The sequence below is a fragment of the Apodemus sylvaticus genome, chromosome 3 (assembly GCF_947179515.1).
Source record: "Apodemus sylvaticus chromosome 3, mApoSyl1.1, whole genome shotgun sequence".
Classification (NCBI taxonomy): Eukaryota; Metazoa; Chordata; class Mammalia; order Rodentia; family Muridae; genus Apodemus; species Apodemus sylvaticus.
The window spans coordinates 148,133,817-148,152,496 of NC_067474.1; the positions used below are offsets into that span (position 1 = coordinate 148,133,817).

Genomic DNA, 18,680 nt, shown 5'->3' on the forward strand with positions numbered 1-18,680 from the left:
GCCAGTGGCCAGCCAGCTGCCTGTAACCCTGAAAACCCAGTGAGTCATGGCCCTAGAGGAGTGTTTACGCTGAAATCACCCAGGGTGACCCGAGGCGCCCCTTCTGACCATCAGAAGGCGGCTAGGGGATTGTCATCCAAGGTCCCAGGGAGACCTCATGGGCCTGCAGCACAGTGACTGTGGGTCCAGCCTGTCCTGCCACGAGGGGGGGGGGAGCGGCCGACTTTTCACCCAATTACCCTCCCCGTGGCAAAGGCACATCTGCCAGTGGCCTGAGTTGCTAGTTCATTTCCTCTGTGCCTTTCCACTCTCTGGCCTCCGGATGGAGTTTGTGGAGGGCTCCCACAGCACGTGACTTCCTGGAAGGGTGCCGGCCGGCTGCTCCACGGCCTGACCTACTCTGTCCAAGGAAGGACAGTATTGCCTGCTCATTCACTCACAAAGCTGATGACAGCCATTTCTCAAAGCAAACCCCAGCCCAAGTCAGGAATGTGTGCACAGCTTGCCAGAAACAGCCAGCTTCCCAGCCAAACGCGGATGTTCCAAGAACCATACATGTTTTTCTTCCCTCAGAAGAAAAACTCCAGAAAAAAAAAACAGATCATAAAACAGAAACAGTATTTTCACCAGACAACTAGAAACACTATTACTTAAGCAAAGGAAAGAATTAGGCACTAGGGAGAGAGGGGAGACTGGCAGGACCACTCCGCAGGTAAAGATGCTTGCTTCCGAACCTAATGATCTCAATTTGATCCCTGGACCCCATGGCGGAAGGAGAGAACGGAGACCTGGAATTTACTCTCTGACCTCCACACATGTGTCAAGGCATGTGTGCACACACATACAACCACACAGGAATAAACAAATGTAATCCTTTTTTAAAAAAGAGACATCAGTAAAGGGACACATATATGCAATAGAGAAAAAAGTTCTTGTATGTATTAGTATGTAGGCATCTATGCACACATGTAAGAAAACAGAGGGCAACTTCAGGTACCTCTAGATACTCAGCTAGCTGGCCATTGTCACCTCTCCCCAGGTCCTGCCTGCCTCTGTATCCCCGGGGCCGGGGTTACACGGATGCATTACCGTGTCCAGCATTTTTAACATCAGATCTAGGGTTCGAACTCAGGCCATTAGACTTACGTGTCGTTTTTACTGACTGTGCATCGCCCCAGACCAGGATGAAAAACAATGTTTGACGCCATTGTGTGTGCTGACCCTCCAGCCTCACAGGAGTAAAGGGAGGGTGGTGGGGGGGGTGACTTCCTGGTAAGTGCCAGGGATGGAATTTCCCAGAACCAAACTCTGAGAGGCACGGTGGAGATGTGGACAGGCCGGCATGCTTCCAAACTCCTTAGCTGGCAACGCTGGCTTCTCCACGGGCTGGGGAGGAGCTCTGGCGTCTGAAACGGTCCAGGAAGAACGGCGCGTGACCCGGGCTGCACATGCCCTCAGGAGGCTGGGAGCAGTGTGAGGAGAGAGCTATGAAGCCACACACCCTACAGCAATTGTAAAAATGACACCTCAGGGTCTGGATTTATTCGCTCCTCCACATCCTATTTTGCTCGTTTACAAGGCAAAGACGATTTTTCTCTCTGCCAAGGCTGAACACGGCCAGCCTGTGATCCGAAAATCACCCTGTGCTCACTTAGCCTCTTAGCTCACTTACGGCTATAAATCATCCTCAGGCTGGGGACTGGACCGGCATTTCTATAGGGGAACCCATGGGCAGAAACAGAATCCCATTAGGGGCTTTCACAATCACCCGCAGCCTCAGAGCTGGGGAGTATCACTTTCAGCCACCGTCCATCCTCTGGGGTGAAGACTCCAGGAACCAGATTCGCTGAATAAGCAGGACAGCCACTTTCCCAGGCCTCTTTGCTGCTTCTGAGGAGAGCACTCCACAGCAGGAGGTCAAGGCCACTGAAGGGGGATGAGAGCAAGAGGCACCACCGAGCTAGCCTGGGAACAAAGAGGAAGTGGTCCAGGCAGAGCCCATGGCAGGCCGTTCATTCTCCATACGATCCATCAAGAGCCAGCCGAGTGCCAGACACTGCTCTTTCCTGGATTAGAATCGGAGTCGTTATTATTAATTAGCAAGTAGAGTGCTGACTGCGGCTTCCACTTAATGCGTGGCACGCCACGTGGGCAGGTGTTGCAGCAGGTGTTTAACTTGCATCAGCTGCACTCGATCCTAACACCGGATGAAGCTGTCACTGTACCCAATGCATAGATGGAGAAACTGGTGCAGAGAGGTCAAGAAACTAACCCTAAGTTCAGAGGATGAGTAAGCGACAGACCCGGGATTCAAACCCCCGGCTGGCCTGATGCTCAAACCCCTGTTCCTGGCAGTGCAGCCCAGACAGCCAATGGTGTGGCTGCAAGCAGATATTCCTGAGGTTGCTGGGCAGATTTTCTAGGTGGGAGACAATATTTCTCTCTGCCACGTCTTTTGCGCTCTAAAAACTCTGCTCATGTACAGTAATGACTCCGACAGACAGGCGGTGTGGACCCTAGCTGTGGTGGGTGGGGCACGAGAGGGCTCATCCCTCCAACCCTGAGGCAGTTTTCTGTCCCTCTATGGTGTGCGCAGGCTGCTCAAGGCAGCATGGTGCCTCACTGTTTGGGCTTCAGAGCCTGCACTGCAAGTCCTGGAGATCAGTAGCTCTGTCCTCTGGCCTGTGAAATGAGGTACACTGGAGAAATGAGGGTAAATGACACCTTACAAGGAGTGCACTGGAGCACAGCTCTGGTGTCTGGAGGGTTGTGTATTTAGGGCTCTTGGCCCCCAGTTCCCACACCTCCTGAAAGGCAGCTGTGTGCTGAATCTCTAAGCTTATCTACATCTGGTGGTGACCTGAGCACAGTGGCAGGCCTCGTGTGGACCATCTGGCTAATCTCTGAATGGGTGTTGCAAAGTGCAGTGGGCCGGGATGCTGGCCGCTAGGGTCAACCTGAGCGGTCACTTCCAGCAGGTCCCTTCTCCCCACGCAGGGTCTTAGCTATCCCAGCTCTACAACAAAAGAACTACCACACCATCAAAGGGCCCTGCCAGTCAGCTGTAACAAGGCTCTGCCCTGTGGCATTCCTGTCAGGAAGGGGCCAAGTTCTCACCGCACAGACAGAAAGATGAGCGATCACTAAGTGCAGTCATGACTGGCTGACGTGGAATGCAAAGGCGGGGTGCTGCTGACCATTTGCCCTGGTCACCCCGAACCTTCTGTTGACAACAGGCTGGTTTACTCCCCGCCTCTTCCCTGTTACAAGATTCTAAGATACTGCTCAAACGCAGGCCGCAGGCCGAGAGGAGCAGCGCCCACTGCATTCCTACCGAGGCGACAGGGACGGGATGGGGGACAGCCCTACGGCCCTCACGTGGGTTTCTGGGTCCAGGGAAGCTGGACCTGGCTTCACAGCACAGGGCCAGCACAATTTGATCTCAGGGTCCTTCCTGCAGTAGGATTGCAATGCTAGACATCTGCAGAGGGCAGCCTATGTGCTGGGCATGCGCATCAGTTTGTGTGTGCTAGCCAGTTCCTTTATAAACAATCCTGGGAAGGAACCACTGTTAGTGCCTCGCTGTGCAGATGGGCAAACGGGCCCAGAGAAGCTAGGAGACTAGCCCAAGATCACACAGCTAGGAACAGCGAAGTGTTATTAAATCCCTGCGCTCTGGCTGTGGAGACAGGGCCTCTCAGTGGGTTTACTTCTCAGTCTCCCGAGTTCTAGCTAGAGCTATCAGTGGCTGGCCTTTTCCACAGGCAGAGGCGGGGCCTCTCTATACCAAGCCACTCGCTTTACAACATCGCGGCTGCCAATCTGTGGCTGGCGCTTCTATTACTGTGTCCCCCCACTCACACACACACACACACACACACACACCTGCCCAGGCTGAAGACTAGTCCCTGTGACAGGAACCTCCTTGGTGCCTGGGGCTGGGTCCTGTGCTCATCTCCCTATTAATCACCACGAGAAAGACCGTCAAGATGACTCGTCAGCGAAAGGCACCTCTCACGAGGCCTGACAACTGGTGCCCAGTCCCCAGGACTAACCCTGCTGATCTCCACCTGCACAGAGTTGTACATCTGCACTCGTACACACAAAATAAGCAAATAAAACGTATAAAATATATACAAGAATTATAATCATCACAGGCCCAGGAAACCGAGGCCCTGCCTACTCTGCAAGGAGCCATGCACGCTTATTTGGACAGGAAGTCCATGCCTCTCTGCCATCCAGCTGGGCAGGAAGTGTCCCATCTGGCAAACTTACAGAGGAAGGGAAAGCCATGTCCCCTGGCCCGAGTGACAGGCCAAGAGCGGAATGTCTACTCTGGTGGTCAGTGGGGCCTTGGGAGTGTCTTCCCATGGGGCCTGCTGAGCCGGATGTGGAGGAGAACAAGATATTGAGGACCATGGAATGCCTCACAAAAACTGTCTGGAGAGACTTCTCAGCAAGAAGATCTGCCCTCGGAGAAAGAATAGCTTTGATCTGAGGAAGGACGGGGCAGCACAGGGTGGTTGGCACGGGGAAGGGCCACACAGGGAGACCACACTCAGGCAGTGACTATTCTCACCAGAGCTCCTGTAGATCTTGGCAAAGGGTGGCACCGGTGTGAACTCAGGACCGTCCTCTCACGCAGAGGAGTCCCCAGTACCAGATGGTGGGAGCCTGTCCCATCCGAGCACTGCACAGAGCGGGGCTGGGCAGGATGGCTCTGTCTGCTCCTGCCTCCCCTGGAGCACCATGTCTACAGGGCTCAGGCTACTTAAAGTCACTGATGGCCCCACCCCTCCCTTCCCCAGGTCACAGGTACACCATGGGGGGAGGGGCAGAGCCTGCTTACTGCCAGGGTGCTGTGGGGACCAGGCGATGGGTTCCTAGCACCTCCTAGCAGTCAGAACACCCGAGGACCTCAGAACCCTTGCAGGTTTCCTGGGACAAGGCTGCTCCCGTTGATGTCAATACAAATCATAATCAATTACTCAAATCATAGTCACTCAATCCTAATGCCTGGTCATTTGAGTGCTCCCACGCTCCCACGGCTGTCCTCACAGAAGCTCCCAGACAAAAGCAGCCTATGGAGTCCAGAGAGGTTAAGTGCCTTGGCCACAGCCACACACACACACACACACACACACACACAGAGGTAAGGACAGAGGGAGGATCTGCACTTGGGTCTTCAAACTCAAGGGGTTTGTTCTTTGCAGTGTCCTGATGCCTAGTGATCTCCCTCACAGAGTAGAGTCTTTAACCTATATCACTGGAACTAGACCAAATGGAGTCCAACTGAGCCCAGTCCCTCCTCAAAGTCCTTCCTATAAAACTAGACAACAGCTGGGTCTAGACACCCAACCGACAGCACCAGTTCCCCTTTACGAGAAGAGAAGGGGATGTTTTCTTACTGCATTCCCACTTAGCCTGGCAGCCCACGTCTCAGCAGCTTTGGGAAGAGTCACACTAGCTCCCTGTCCCTGAGGCTGACGGGACACCGGTGGCAGGTCTATATGCTGGAGAGAGGAGGCAGCTAGCCTCCTAACGGAGATCCTCATACTCCATGCTGAGGCCTAAGAACATCTCTTCCCCCAACCAACCCAGGAGTTACCCTCAGGAGGTCATGCCTGGGGCCAGTGGTTATGCTCGGAGTGAAACTCTTCTACTACTCTTTTTTTTTTTTTTAAAGATTTATTTAGCCGGGCGGTGGTGGCGCACGCCTGTAATCCCAGCACTCTGGGAGGCAGAGGCAGGCGAATTTCTGAGTTCGAGGCCAACCTGGTCTACAGAGTGAGTTCCAGGACAGCCAGAGCTATACAGAGAAACCCTGTCTCAAAAAAACCATATCCAAAAAAAAATTTATTTATTTATTATATGTGAGTACACCGTAGCTGTCTTCAGACACCAGAAGGGGGCATCCAATCTCATTACGGATGGTTGTGAGCCATCATGTGGTTGCTGGGATTTGAACTCAGGACCTTCAGAAGAGCAGTCAGTGCTCTTAACTGCTGAGCCATCTCCTCCCGCCCTCTTACATTACTCTTAATGGGAGTAAAACAGAAACAACCTTTGTCCATTAGTGAGGCAGTTTCATGAATTATAGGGACCCATTCATACAGTCAGACAAACCAACAAAGTCAGTTCATAGGAGCTGAGCAGACTGCACTCCCAGTCGCTCAGGAAGCAGGGGCAGGAGGGCTGTCTGAGCCCAGGAGTTCAACAGCCTGGGCAACATAGAGGGAGGCACCTCCAGTACTCATTATTGTTATTATTGCTTGATCTTTTTTAGATAGAGTCTATGTAGCCCTGGCTGTCCTAGATATCACTATGTAGACAAGGCTGGCCTCAAACGCAGAGATCTGCCTGCCTCTGCATCTCAAGTGCTGGGTTGAAAGCATATGCCACTACCCATGGCTCAAAGATTTTTTAAAAATTTGATACAAATGCTCTGTGACAGTTAATCATCACTGTCAACTTGACTGGATTTAAAAATCACAAGGAGACACACCTCTCTCTCGGTGTTGCTCAGGAAACACATTGTATGAAAAAGCAGAGCACCTCTCTCTGCTTTGTCACTATGGAAACGATAAGGACACCCCCTCACATCCCTGCCCCCAGCCCTTTCCCACCAGGACAGACTGTGTGCCCTTAAACTGGAACCCAAAAGAAACTCTCTCTTTCTTGCATTGATTTTTGTCAAATACTTGGCCACTGAAATGAGCAGCCCGGCCAGCACATGTTCTTCTGGCTTGGTTGGCTTGACTGGTTTTGTTTTATTAAGACAGGGCTTATCCATACAACCCTGGCTGTCCTGGAACTCACTCTGTAGACCAGGCTGGCCTCAAACTCAGAGATCCTTCTGCCTTTGCCTCCGGAGTGCTACGACTAAAGGCGTGCACCAACTTTAACCACTGCCAACACAAAAGTCCCTCCCACAGAGTCCAAACTGTATACACAAAGGTAAATGCACAGAGGAAAAACTGGAAGGCCATGAACACAGACGTCAGCGGTGACGTCAGCGGTGGCGTCAGCGGTGGCGTCAGCGGTGGCTACAATTACACAGAGCAACTGCATTTTGTTTATTTATTTTGCTCACTTTCTATTTTTTGGAGTCCTTTTCCTCCTACATTCATAAACGCACGAATCTGCACAAATCCATATCCCTTGTCACCACCACAGGGGTGACTCATCTGGACAGGCAGAGGTCCTTCGGCACTGACTACTGGAGGAGAATACAGGCCTGGATCACATGTCTTGTAACCTCAACCCCGATACTGAGGGGTCCGGACCCAGGCCTCAGCCTCAGGCATCCAGCCGCTCTTCAGGTCTCCATGGGGTTTCCGTATCAGGCTTGCTTCTCTGGCTCCAACTCCAGCAGCCTGTCTTCCTTGGGAGTGAGGACTGGGGGATATGGTGCTGCCATTGTCTGGTCCAGCACAGCATCCTTCCCTGAAGGAAGGAGATGCTCTGGCTGTGGCCGGCATCGTCTCTCTAGAGGGCCTGGAGAGCGGGAGCTAGTGCCGTGACGTGATGGGCAGAGGAGTGACATCCGAAATAGGAGGCTGAACTTGCAGCCTTTAGGAGATGCAGGGATGGGCTCTGGCTTCAAAAAGAATGGTGCAGTAGGGAGGGGGCACAGTCAGAAGGGCTTCAGGAGAAACCTAAGGGCATGTATGTGGCTGATCTGCTGTCCCCAGCCAACATGTAGGACACCCTGAGGTTTTATCTAAAGGCAGCCTGAACCGCGCCTCTTTAGACAGCTGTTTGCTCTCTCTGGAGACAATGCCACCCTGGCCCCGCCCTCCCATAAGGTGAATTTACCCAGTCTTCCATGTTCCCCTTTCCCTCACCAGCCTCGCTTTTCCCAAATGCCATTGCTGAAAAGTGAGGATGTAAGAACAGACAGGAGCACTTGGGTCCTGAGAGGCGTGGAAGAGCCCAGGAAAGGACAGAGGCGCTCGCTTGCCGCCCCAGGGGTCTGTGTCAACTCACCAAACATGCTGCCCTCGAAGCCGTCCTTGGTGAGTGGCCGAAGCTCATTCTTGCCCATCGCATAACGGCGGTAATTCTGCCATGAAAACCGCATCATCTGCGGGAAAGAGCAGGGGACCAGGCCCCGGTGAGACGATGCTGGTGACCAGCGACTCCCACCACACCCTCTACCAAGGCCTCAGCCTGATTTTAGTCCCAGTCAGAGCTGTGTAGACAGCTGTTCCTCTCCAATCACACCACACACCGAAGACCATCCACAGGTTTCCCAGAAGGAACCTAAAGCACCGACTGAGTCCTAGCTTCCTTTGAGGCCAAGAAGAAAACCAGAAAGAAGAGGGAAAACTTTTAGGCAGGGAGTGTGGTTCAGTGGTAGGAGCTCACCCTTTAGAGCTGTGTGGAAAGCCAATATATATTATTTAAGGAGCTGGGTCAGAAATGAGGTAACCAGCCCAAACTTTCCAGATGGTCACTAAGAGGGTTGGGGACGGGATATACATACACCCTCTGGCTTAGAGGGGTCAGGTCTGTCCCCTAAAGACACATGAGTCTCTATGGACTGTGCTGACTTGACCTAGGCACCCTGGGCTCTTTGGACCCTAGCTGGTCACTGTCCTTTATCTGTATGGCTGTGGGCCAGAAACTCCTTGGGGCCAGACACTATACTTGCCTTGCCTCTGTTTTCCAGACAGACCCAGCCCAGGACATGGCACACACTATCAGAGTGCCTGAGGACTGTTACTCTGCTTGTGCCTGAGTCGTCTCAATATAAAGTCCCCTCAGGACAATCCGTGCTTGTTCCCCAGATGCATTCAGCCTGGGGGCTGGGGGACACGGTGACAATCTGCCCGCCCTGCTCCCGAATCCCCACAGTCTCCCTCATTGGCTTTTACACCCTGTCCCTTTCACTTCTACAAGGCAGGGTGCAGGAAGAGGGCCTCAGAGGCAAAGCTCTGGGGTGACAGGGGGTCAGAGTGGGGCTTTCTTGTTTTTGGAGACAGGGTTTGATGTAGCCCAGGCTGCCTGCTAGCTCACTCCACTGCTAAAGATAATCTTAACCCTCAGGTCTTGCTGTCTGCACCTCTCACAGGATCTGGGCTGGGAGCAGGGTGCCAATTGAGCCACTCCCCCTTCAACCTGTTCTTGCCGGTTCCCATCTCTCAGTGTTTCCCAACGCTGCCAGGCCTTGGTTTACTCTGCTCCGTGTTTCCTGCGCCAGTGCCTGCCTCTGAGGCAACGCACCCCCTCCCCTGTGTTCCCAGTGCTCAGTCTCTTCCCTGGTACCCAGGCTTAAGGCCATCTCTTCTGGTCACCATTGTTACTGTTACCACCATCCACAGGGGCGTGACCTCGCAGGAGTGCGGCCTGGACTCTGACTGGCAGGAGGCCCTAGCACCATGTCCCCATGTCCCAGATGATGACACAGAGGCTCCAGGAAAGCAGGAAGGCCAGCACCGCGAGCCAGCCTGGCCCCCATCTGTCGCCCAGAGCAGCAGGCCCCACCATACATAGCCATTGTACGGCTCTCTGCTCCCATGGCGCGTGCCAGCGTCACAGCGGTGCATGTTAAGAGCTCGGCGAGGGCCTGGAGGCTCGCCCCCACTCCTCTGTTATTTTCTACTTATCTCCAATTGGCAATAACGGAGAATAATTGCTGGGTATGCGCATGGAGGAAGAATGGAGTCTCTCCCTCCCTCTCTCCTCTGCACCCCCCCCCGCCCCCACCGCCACGGCAGTCGGCTAGGGTAGGCAGCAGCAACAAGATCTCAGAACATAAACCACAGCAGCACTGTGTAGGCTGCCGCACCCCACCCCATCCAACCCCTACTTAGAAAGAAATGAGTGTTCAGGAGGAGTCATGGAGATCTCAGGTGTGTATTCAGGGCTGTCCCCTCCAGGGTGACACCTGCCAGCAGCATGGGTGGAGGAGGGCAGAGGTGGCCAAAGGCACAAACGATCCCCGAGTCACCCGGGGCTGGACTGGGAAGGCACACAACTCCCTCTATGTGCAAACCCTCCGACACGCACGCACGCATGCGCAGCCCCTCAGGCTGAGATGTTTGGGCCCCAGATGAGTGTGCACACACCTAGCAAGTGCCTGCCAGGCCTGGGCGTGGGCTCATGTGAGCAGCACACAGAGGCAATGTTCTCCCAGCAGCCCCTCCCTCTCCACCTCCCACCAGCTGCTCATTTTCCTTCAGGACCTGTGTGCAGGACCTTCCAGCTTCGCCTGAGGCAGCCCATGTTCCAGTTCAACATCACCTGGTTCTATCGTGTGTGAGAGGCTAGTCTGGGCTGCATGAGACCCTGCCTTAGAAACAAACAAGCAAAAAGATCCCCTGCTTTCCCGGGATCAAGGTCTTTTCCCACTGCCATCCAATCAGCCCCGTAGCCTCTATTCGTGTGTACACCTAACACCCTCAGGCGCTGGCACCAAGGCTTGTCAAATATCTGTGGAAGCATCGAATGAAAGAACAAACAGGAAAACTAGCCCTGCGGCCTCAGCCGTGGCCAGGAGACCCTATGTGGACTCCATGATAGGGTGAGAACCGGCCACTGAGTAAGAGCTGCTTAGAGGAGTCTGCTGGGTCCCAAAGGCTTGGTCAGGCAGGCGCACACAAGGGACCTTGTCCAAAGGTCTGATGTAGTCCTAAGGGCCTAAAGACCTCGTAGGTCACTTAGGCGACTTCCTGTCAGGAGACTTCCTGTCAGGCTACTTCCTGTCCCACTGACATTCCTAAGTAGAACATTAAGCTAGCTCTACTTGAATACCCCCAGTGATGTGGGGCTCACCACCTTACTGGACAGGCCCGTCAACTGCAATATGTCACAAGTCCTTCCTGAAGCCATTCAATCTGTTCTCCCCTAGGGCCCAGAGTCAAGAAGCATCTCCCATGCCACATATACCCAGGACCCAACTCTCCTGTGCCCCTAGCTGAACAGCCCTGCTCCGTCACAGGTTCCCCCAGCCTAACCTCTGAATCCCACCCTCTCCACCCCGTGTCCAGCCATGGCGCCCTCTGTGACCACATACCTTCCCACACCACAGTCCTCTCCAGTACCCTATGACTTCATCACCCATTTTGATAAAGAGTAGAGACACAGCATCAACCTGCCTGGGCCACCCTGCAGCTGCGGGTCTGCCCTTTGCCCCTGGTGACATCCATTTCACCGGGTTCTGTCTATCATCCCGCATCTGGTGACACCCATTTCTGTCTCCCATCCTACACTATCCCAATCTTTGTGGAACCAGATCTGACCATACGGTTCAACGTCTGTCTGCTCTGGGCAACGGCCAAACTCGGACTAGGCGGGCAGGCATCTGTGTACAACCCAGACTTGGGACACACTAGTGTAAACAGCTGGGCTGAGGGCAAGGAATCACCAAAGGCCTGCCTCTGGGATCTAGCACCATTTGTTGACCATCAGCCAAAAACTTACCAGCAAAACCCATCTCTCCATGTTTGTATGTGAAGACAATGAAGGAAAACCGGTTCAGGCTGGCTGGATTGTTTTTGGAGAACTCATTTTGGCTGCCTCTGATTATTCCTTTTTGTTCTAAACTCTTACGAATCACTCACTTAAAGCCCCGCTAGTCTTATAAGGATGGCACTATGCAGAAAGAGGGAGAGTAAACGCGTTGGCAGGGATGTGGGGAAGGCATCAATGCTCGGTGGTGATGGAGATCAACAGGAAAATGTTCCCATGTGGAGAGGTCTGGTTTCTTTTTCTGTTATGATAAACACTGTAACCAACGCAACCTGGAGAAATTACAGTTCCATATCACAGTCTATAACTGAGGGAAGCCCAGGCAGGAACCTGGAGCAGAGTCCAGGAGACACACTGTGCCCGGTTCGCTTGCTCCCATTGGAAGCTTAGGAATGGTGCTGCCCACCATGGGCTGGCCCCTCCCACCGTGGGCTGGCCCCTCCCACCGTGGGCTGGCCCCTCCCACATCAACCAACAATCAAAACAATTCTCCACAGACCACAGGCCAAACTACTGTAGGCAAGCCCACCACAGAGACGGTCAGATCCTAGGTGATTCTTGGTTGCGCTGCCGATAAAAACCAAGAAAAGAGAGGTTAGCATTTAACCCAGTCTTTCTAGGTAAGAAGATCACGGGTAAAACGACTGTGGAAAAGAATGCATCAGCCTAGGAGGCCCAGAAGGTCCATGCTCAGAAGTCCTGCTTGCCAGGCTGGGCTTCAGCCGGCCTCTGGGTAGATGGATTTCTTGAGTGTTCCATGGCTGGCTGACTGACAGGGAGACCCACTGAACCAAGACAATACAAACACACTTACACAGAGCATCTGCTTTTCTGCCTGTGGCCTGGGACTCCAGGACATGTGAGGCAGAGGGTGCTGACGTGGCCAGTCTCTCAGGAGCGCACATGGACAGAGCTCCTGACGCAGTCACAATCTCACGCTGCAGGTGCATCCTCTGAGGCTTCCCAGGGAGGACACACTTGAAAGCTGCCCCCGCTACCCTGCAGACTGCTGCCGCCGCATGGGCTCCTTAGTTAACTTGGCTGCGTGGTCACTGTTTTAATAAACCACAGCTGTGATCAAGACCATGCCCTGAGCCTGACCTCCAACGGAACCAATGAATCCAGGGATCCTCTGGAGGACCCCCCGTCACACAACTAGAATCAAAACAGAACGTCCTAGCTAGCGTTAGACATCGATTTGACACACCTAAAGTCTACTGAAGGAGTCTCAACTCATGGGGTCACGGTGGCATCTGTGAGAACGACCTTCATGGATGCGAATGAGTGAGCCGAGAGACCCCCCTCCGTGGGCAGCACCATCCCCTAGGCAGGTGGGCTGCGTGATAAAGCTGGCTGAGCGCGACACCGAGGAGCCAGCCAAGCGAGCAGCACTCGTCCGAGGCTTCTGCTTCAGCGTCTGCCCTGAGCTCCATCGCTGACGGCCGGTAACTTGGAAGGTGACCCAAAGAAGCTCTCTCCTTCCAAGTGACTGAGACTCTCATAGCAACAGAGCGAAGCTGGAACACAGACATCCATAGGAACGTGGGCACACGCACTCTCGGCAACACTATTTTAAACAGGCAGAACGTGGAGATAAGCCAAAGCCCCGTTGACTGGCGGGTGAACCACAAGCTGCAGTATTATCTATCCAAAAGAATATTAAGTGACCATAAGAAGGACGTCGGAAGGCAGCAACTCGTATGAGGCCGCAACCCCACATTAAGGAAAAGGAGCCAGGCACAAAAAGGCCGCTTAGTGTACGACTGTAATTAAGAGTGACACCCAGAAGGAATCTGGTTGACAAAGTGGAGCGCTGGTTGCTGGAACCTGGGAACAGGAGGGGAAGAGGCTACGGTTGGACATGAAGTGTGCGCATGCGCACACGCAAGTGTGGAGGTCAGAGGTCGACACTAGGTGTCTTCCAATAGTATTTTCTGAGACGGCCTTACCAGGCTCACCAGTTTGACTAGGCTGGCTGGTCCACAAACCGCAGGTATCCTTCTGCCTGCCTCCTCCCAAGTGCTGATCACAGATGCATGTTGCCACCGGCCACTAACTACTGCTGACTGCAGACGCATGTCACCGCTAGCAACCTGCGCCCGCCTCATGTGTGCAACCTAAGTGCTTTACCCACGGCGCCCTCCCCTGCCCCACAGCATACTTTTTAAAAGGTGGTCTTTACAGCATAGGAATTATGTCTCAATAAAGCTGTTACTGACTTACATATTTTTTTTTAAAAATCTAAGTGGCCAGAAGTAGCTGCCACATGCCATCTTAAATGACACACAGAACCCAGCAACCCCCAAATGCCTCACCTGGAAAAACCCTAAAGAGACAGCAGACCAACCCGAATGTACAGATGCCCAACAGGAAGAGAAAGGAAGATGGAGGAACACCCACAAGGAAGGAGACAAATTGTCTGGAACCTGCCACTCCTGAAGCAAACTTCATCTAGCAACGACTGTGGCTGCTGAGGGAAAGGGTGTTATTGAGACGGCGACAGGTTTGAATGCGGCCTCCGGATCGGAGAGCGCCATGATGCTGATATTCTGGTTCTAATGGGTTTTCCGTGGTGCTGTGGGAAGTGTTTGATCTTGCTGAAAACACACAGTTTACGGATTTAGGGGCATTACGTCTGCGACACACTCTCACATGGTTCAGAGTATGGTCATGTATATTCATACACACATAAAAATGAAAGGAAGAAAGCACGCATGCGTTAGGGAATCTTGCCGAAGGTTGACATTGTCTTCACTCAAATGTCTGTCCTCGTGGAGAATTCTGCTTCCGAGCACTTACCCTCGGGTCTTACCCGCAGGTCTTCCCACCACAGAGCCTCCCCAGCACAGAAGGCTCTCAGTCAAACACAGCCTGTCCTGGAGAAGATAGGACCCAGTAGACAAAGTGGGGACTGTCAACCTGGCTGTTGTCCTGGGAGGAGACTCCCGAGTTTATTCAAATGAACCGTCCATTCTTAGTGGAGTTTACTTTTTCACTAGAGGGTCCTTTTACAGTTTCGCACACTTTCCAGAAGTTTCCCTCGGTGTCGGCTCCACCCCCCCTCTCTAATTTCCTCTTCGAGTTCCTCTGGGCTCAGTTCTGTACCCTCAACGTCCCCTTCAGCATGCTGTGCTTAAGATGAGGTCTGTCCCCAAGATGGCCAGGTGTTTGGTGTTTGGTCCCCAGTGTAACAGAGCTGTGAAGTATGGCACCTCTGAGCTGTGGGGAGTCAGGTGGAGGTGACCACGTCACAGGGGCGTGACCCTGGGAAAGGATTGGTGGCGGTAGGTCGTGTTGGAGGAGGTTGGCTGGCACTGGACAGAACTGGCTGCTAAGAAGGGGGATTATTTTGGAGTGAGCTCAAATTCTTGTCTCCCACTCCTTTTCTCCTTTTTCTGTTCTGCCCATCCCACACGCTGCCTTCGCCTCTCTGTTCCTCCTCCATTGTGGTTCAGCAATGTGGAGCTGAGCGGAACACTCTTGGACTCCGTGACTGTGGGCCAAATTGATCTTTGTTTCTTTTTAAAGTACCCACCTCAGGCATTTTGTCATAGCAACACAGAGAAGACTATGACATTTTTTAAAATAGATAATTAAAAAGAAAAATAAGGTTGGTACCTATCCATGCACCTGTCTATAATTTAATACCGGAGAAGCACACAGACTTAAAGTAGAAAAGAAGACAGAAGGAAAACGATTACCCATCATTCAATCTGATCACCTTCCTATTCTGGTGTCTCATCACTCCCAGTGAATATGACACAAACACACTCAGCGTCACAACAGACACTTCCTAAACATCACTGTTCATGGCGACGTAACAGCCGGGAGCAGATCCATCAGCCGTTGCTTCGTCTGCCTGCCCAGCTGCAGACTTCCTGCGCCTTCTCCTTGGTAAAGCATTGCTACGGTGTGCATCTTTGTACGCAGAACATTTCAAACACTTTTCCTTCATCCAGAGCCTCGTCGTGGGAAACAGATGAGGAGTTATTAGCGTGTGTGAAGTGCTCAGAGGCGACAGCGGGGGAGGCTGGGGACACAGCTCTCTGTTGGGTAAAGTGCTTCCTGAACAAGCACAGTGACCTGAGTTCACTCTGGAGCCTGTGGGGAAGTCTGGGCTGAGTGGATCATGCCTCCGGGCTCGGTAGAGCCCACAGGGGCTCACTGTCCAACCAGACTGGCCACAACAGCAGGTTCCACGTTCAGTGAGAGTCTCATTTCCCCAACTTGGGTGGAAGGAATGGAGAGAAGGCTGGGTGGTTCAGAATACTTCTGCTGTTGCAAAGAACACAGTTCAGTTCCTAGCACCCAGGCTGGCAGCTCACAACTGCCCATAACTGTGGCTCTGGGGGAGTCTGACATCTCTGACCTCAGTGGGTAGGAGCACAGCACTGTCACGCATATGCACACAGCAAACACTTAAAAATAAGTTTTTAACAATTTAGGCAGAGAGCATAAGTAGGATGCTTGACATTAATCCCAGGCCTCCATACATGCATGCATGGACAGGCACGTGCACACACATACATGCATACAAGACACATGCACACGCACACACACAGATGAAAGCAGGTAGCTTGTTTGTTCGACAAGGTGTAAAACTTGCCTGAGCTAGACACGGCAGCTCACACCTGTGATCCCAGCACTCGGGAGGTGGAGGCAGGGGTATCCATGCAACTCGAGGGCTAGCGATATATCAGACCAACCTAAATGTAGGGACAGCAGCAGGGTCATAGAAGTCCCTGGGGTACAGGAGGAAACCACAGTCCTACTTCCTCATCTTGTCTTCCCTTCCCTGCCAAACAAAGTCTAACCTAGGGAGCGGTCACTGTCTCCGCTCCATGCCTACAGAGCTCCCTGACTTAGACACAGCCACAGACATGACACCAGTGCTTTCAAAAATAATTATGCAGAGGCCTTAAAAAAAAAAGACTGAGAAGCAAAATTGTACACAGATATCTTAGTATGTCTTTAAATCCTTAGTGCCAGGCAAGGGATGCTCATTATGAACCATGCTGAGGAAAAGCGAGATATCCAATTTCATGGCGTGAAATCCACCACCCCTGCCTCAGACTGCTTTCTTTTAGCAGTCAGGTCCACCAGCCCAGGGGGTGGGCCCATCCACAATGGGCTGGGCTCTCCCACATCAATCACTAAGAAAATGACCACAGGCTTGCCCACAGACCAATAGGATGGGGCATATTTGATTGACAGTCTCTCTTCTCTAACGACTCTCTGTCAAGCTGATATAAAAACTCTCCAGGACAGGCTCTGGGGCTCTGGCTGGCTGGGATCTAGGCCTGGGATTCTCTTCCTGTTACTCCTTCTGCTGGATAACGACCAGCTCCAGACCCCGCCCTCCTTCTTAGCAAACCCAGCTTGGCTGCATCTGTCCCAGGGCCTTGTGTTGCCTTTCACCAAGGGCAACATGCTATTTCCTCCGTCTTTCATGTTAATAGCCTTTATTTTCTGTATCGCAAACATTTCCAGATATTGCTGTGGGAAAGCCAAAATATATAGGTTCATACAAATAAAAATCGCCGCACACCTCACCCTGAGATGTAACCACTATTGATACTTTTCTGTTTTTCGGGTCCTTTAACACATATATACATTTGCTGACTTCATGCCATAAATCGTAATATCTTGCTAGTCTGCTTAACAGCACACAAGGAGCGATCTCTGCCCGGTACTAAGGATTTGAAAACATACTTTCAAACAGTTGCATACTGTTTTGCATCTCAGACTTTTCTTCTTCTTAGCCTTAAAACTGTGCAGAAGTCCCCAGTCGGGACAGGCTGCTTGGCCAGTGAACTCCAAGGCTCCATCTTGTCTGCCTCTTCCCTCTGCACTGTCACCAAGCCTGGCTTTCCTTATGAGATCTGGGGCCTGAGCCTAGGGCCTTACGCTTCCGGATGCACTTCATAGACAGAGCCGTCTCCCAAGTCCGAGTGACACTGACAGAGATGGCATCGCTTGGCTTAATGCTCACCCCTTCTTCCCTGCTGGTTCCATATAACTTCCTGTCCCAATCAGGGTGTTCCTTTCTTCTTCAGAGGCCACCTCAGGGACTGTGACACCCACCCCACCCCCGCCCCAGGCTCCTTTTCTCTGGTGTGGATTGTTCTGAGCCACTCAGCTGCGTGGGAGTCCGTGCCTGGAGAGACAGTGGGACCTCTATTCTGCAGGAGAAAGCCTTAAGAACTGCTAGCAGAGTGATACCTCGTGCCTGCCTCCACCAGGGTCACCCATGTGGTGGCCTTGAGTGGAGGCTGTGGGCCCAGGGGGATGGAACGTCTGTCGACAGAGAACTAGAGATATCTCGGGGTCTGACTCTTGCTCCTCTGTCTTACGGATCTTCTTGCTTAGTGCAGAATACTGTCCCTAAATAGACAGACCTGCAGCCAGCTGGTGGTGACACACACCTTTAATGCCAGCACTTGGGAGGCAGAGGCAGGTGGATCTCTGTAAGTTCAAGGCTAGTCTGGTCTACAGAGTGAGTTCCAGGAGAGCCAGAGCTATACAGAGAAACCCTGTCTCAAAAAACAAACAAAACAACAACAGCAAAAGCAACCTGGACAAGGCATGGGAAGCCAGTAAGATGCACTCCTGCTCAGAGATGCTGAAATAAGGCAGTTCCTCCCCACGTTGCTTTTGGTCATGGTGTTTTATCACAGCAATAGAAACCCTAACACATGGCCCAAGACACAATCTATTGTCACAGTCACATATCATGAGAATTGTGTGAGACTTGGAGAAGTGACCTGCCCCAGCCGGACACAAAGGTTAATGCAAGACAAATGGCTGGGGTGGTGGCAGCTTTGGATACTGCAGATACTCACATCAGACTTAAGAAGGGGCAGTCACCATTTGTGTGTGTGTGTGTGTGTGTGTGTGCGCGCGCGTGTGTGTGTGTGCGTGTGCGTGTGCGCGTGCGCACACACACTCACACACATGCATGCACATGCTAGACAGAACATGGCTTCCAGGGTCTGTGCAAGTCTTTCTCATTCACTCAGAGAACACCTGTCAGCAGACCCCAGAGCCTTCCTTTCGCCTGAGCCCAGGAGGGTGGAGAGCCGTGAGCCACCACAGAGTCAGACTCTGAGGCATCTTTAGTTCTCTGTTCCATCCCCCTGAGCCCACAGCCTCCACTCAAGGCCACCACATGGGTGACACTGGTGGAGGCAGGCACGAGGTATCAC

At 52.6% G+C, this 18,680-nt stretch overlaps 1 protein-coding gene across 1 annotated transcript in view; it reads right to left on the reverse strand.

The window, feature by feature from the left end:
• The window catches only part of Man1c1 (mannosidase alpha class 1C member 1), a 142,247-nt gene that overhangs the window by 73,507 nt on the left and 50,060 nt on the right, over positions 1 to 18,680 (reverse strand). Inside the window, exon 2 of the mRNA XM_052177711.1 lies at positions 7,990 to 8,086. Coding sequence (XP_052033671.1) covers positions 7,990 to 8,086 — 97 coding nt within the window. The remainder of the gene's footprint in view (positions 1 to 7,989; positions 8,087 to 18,680) is intronic.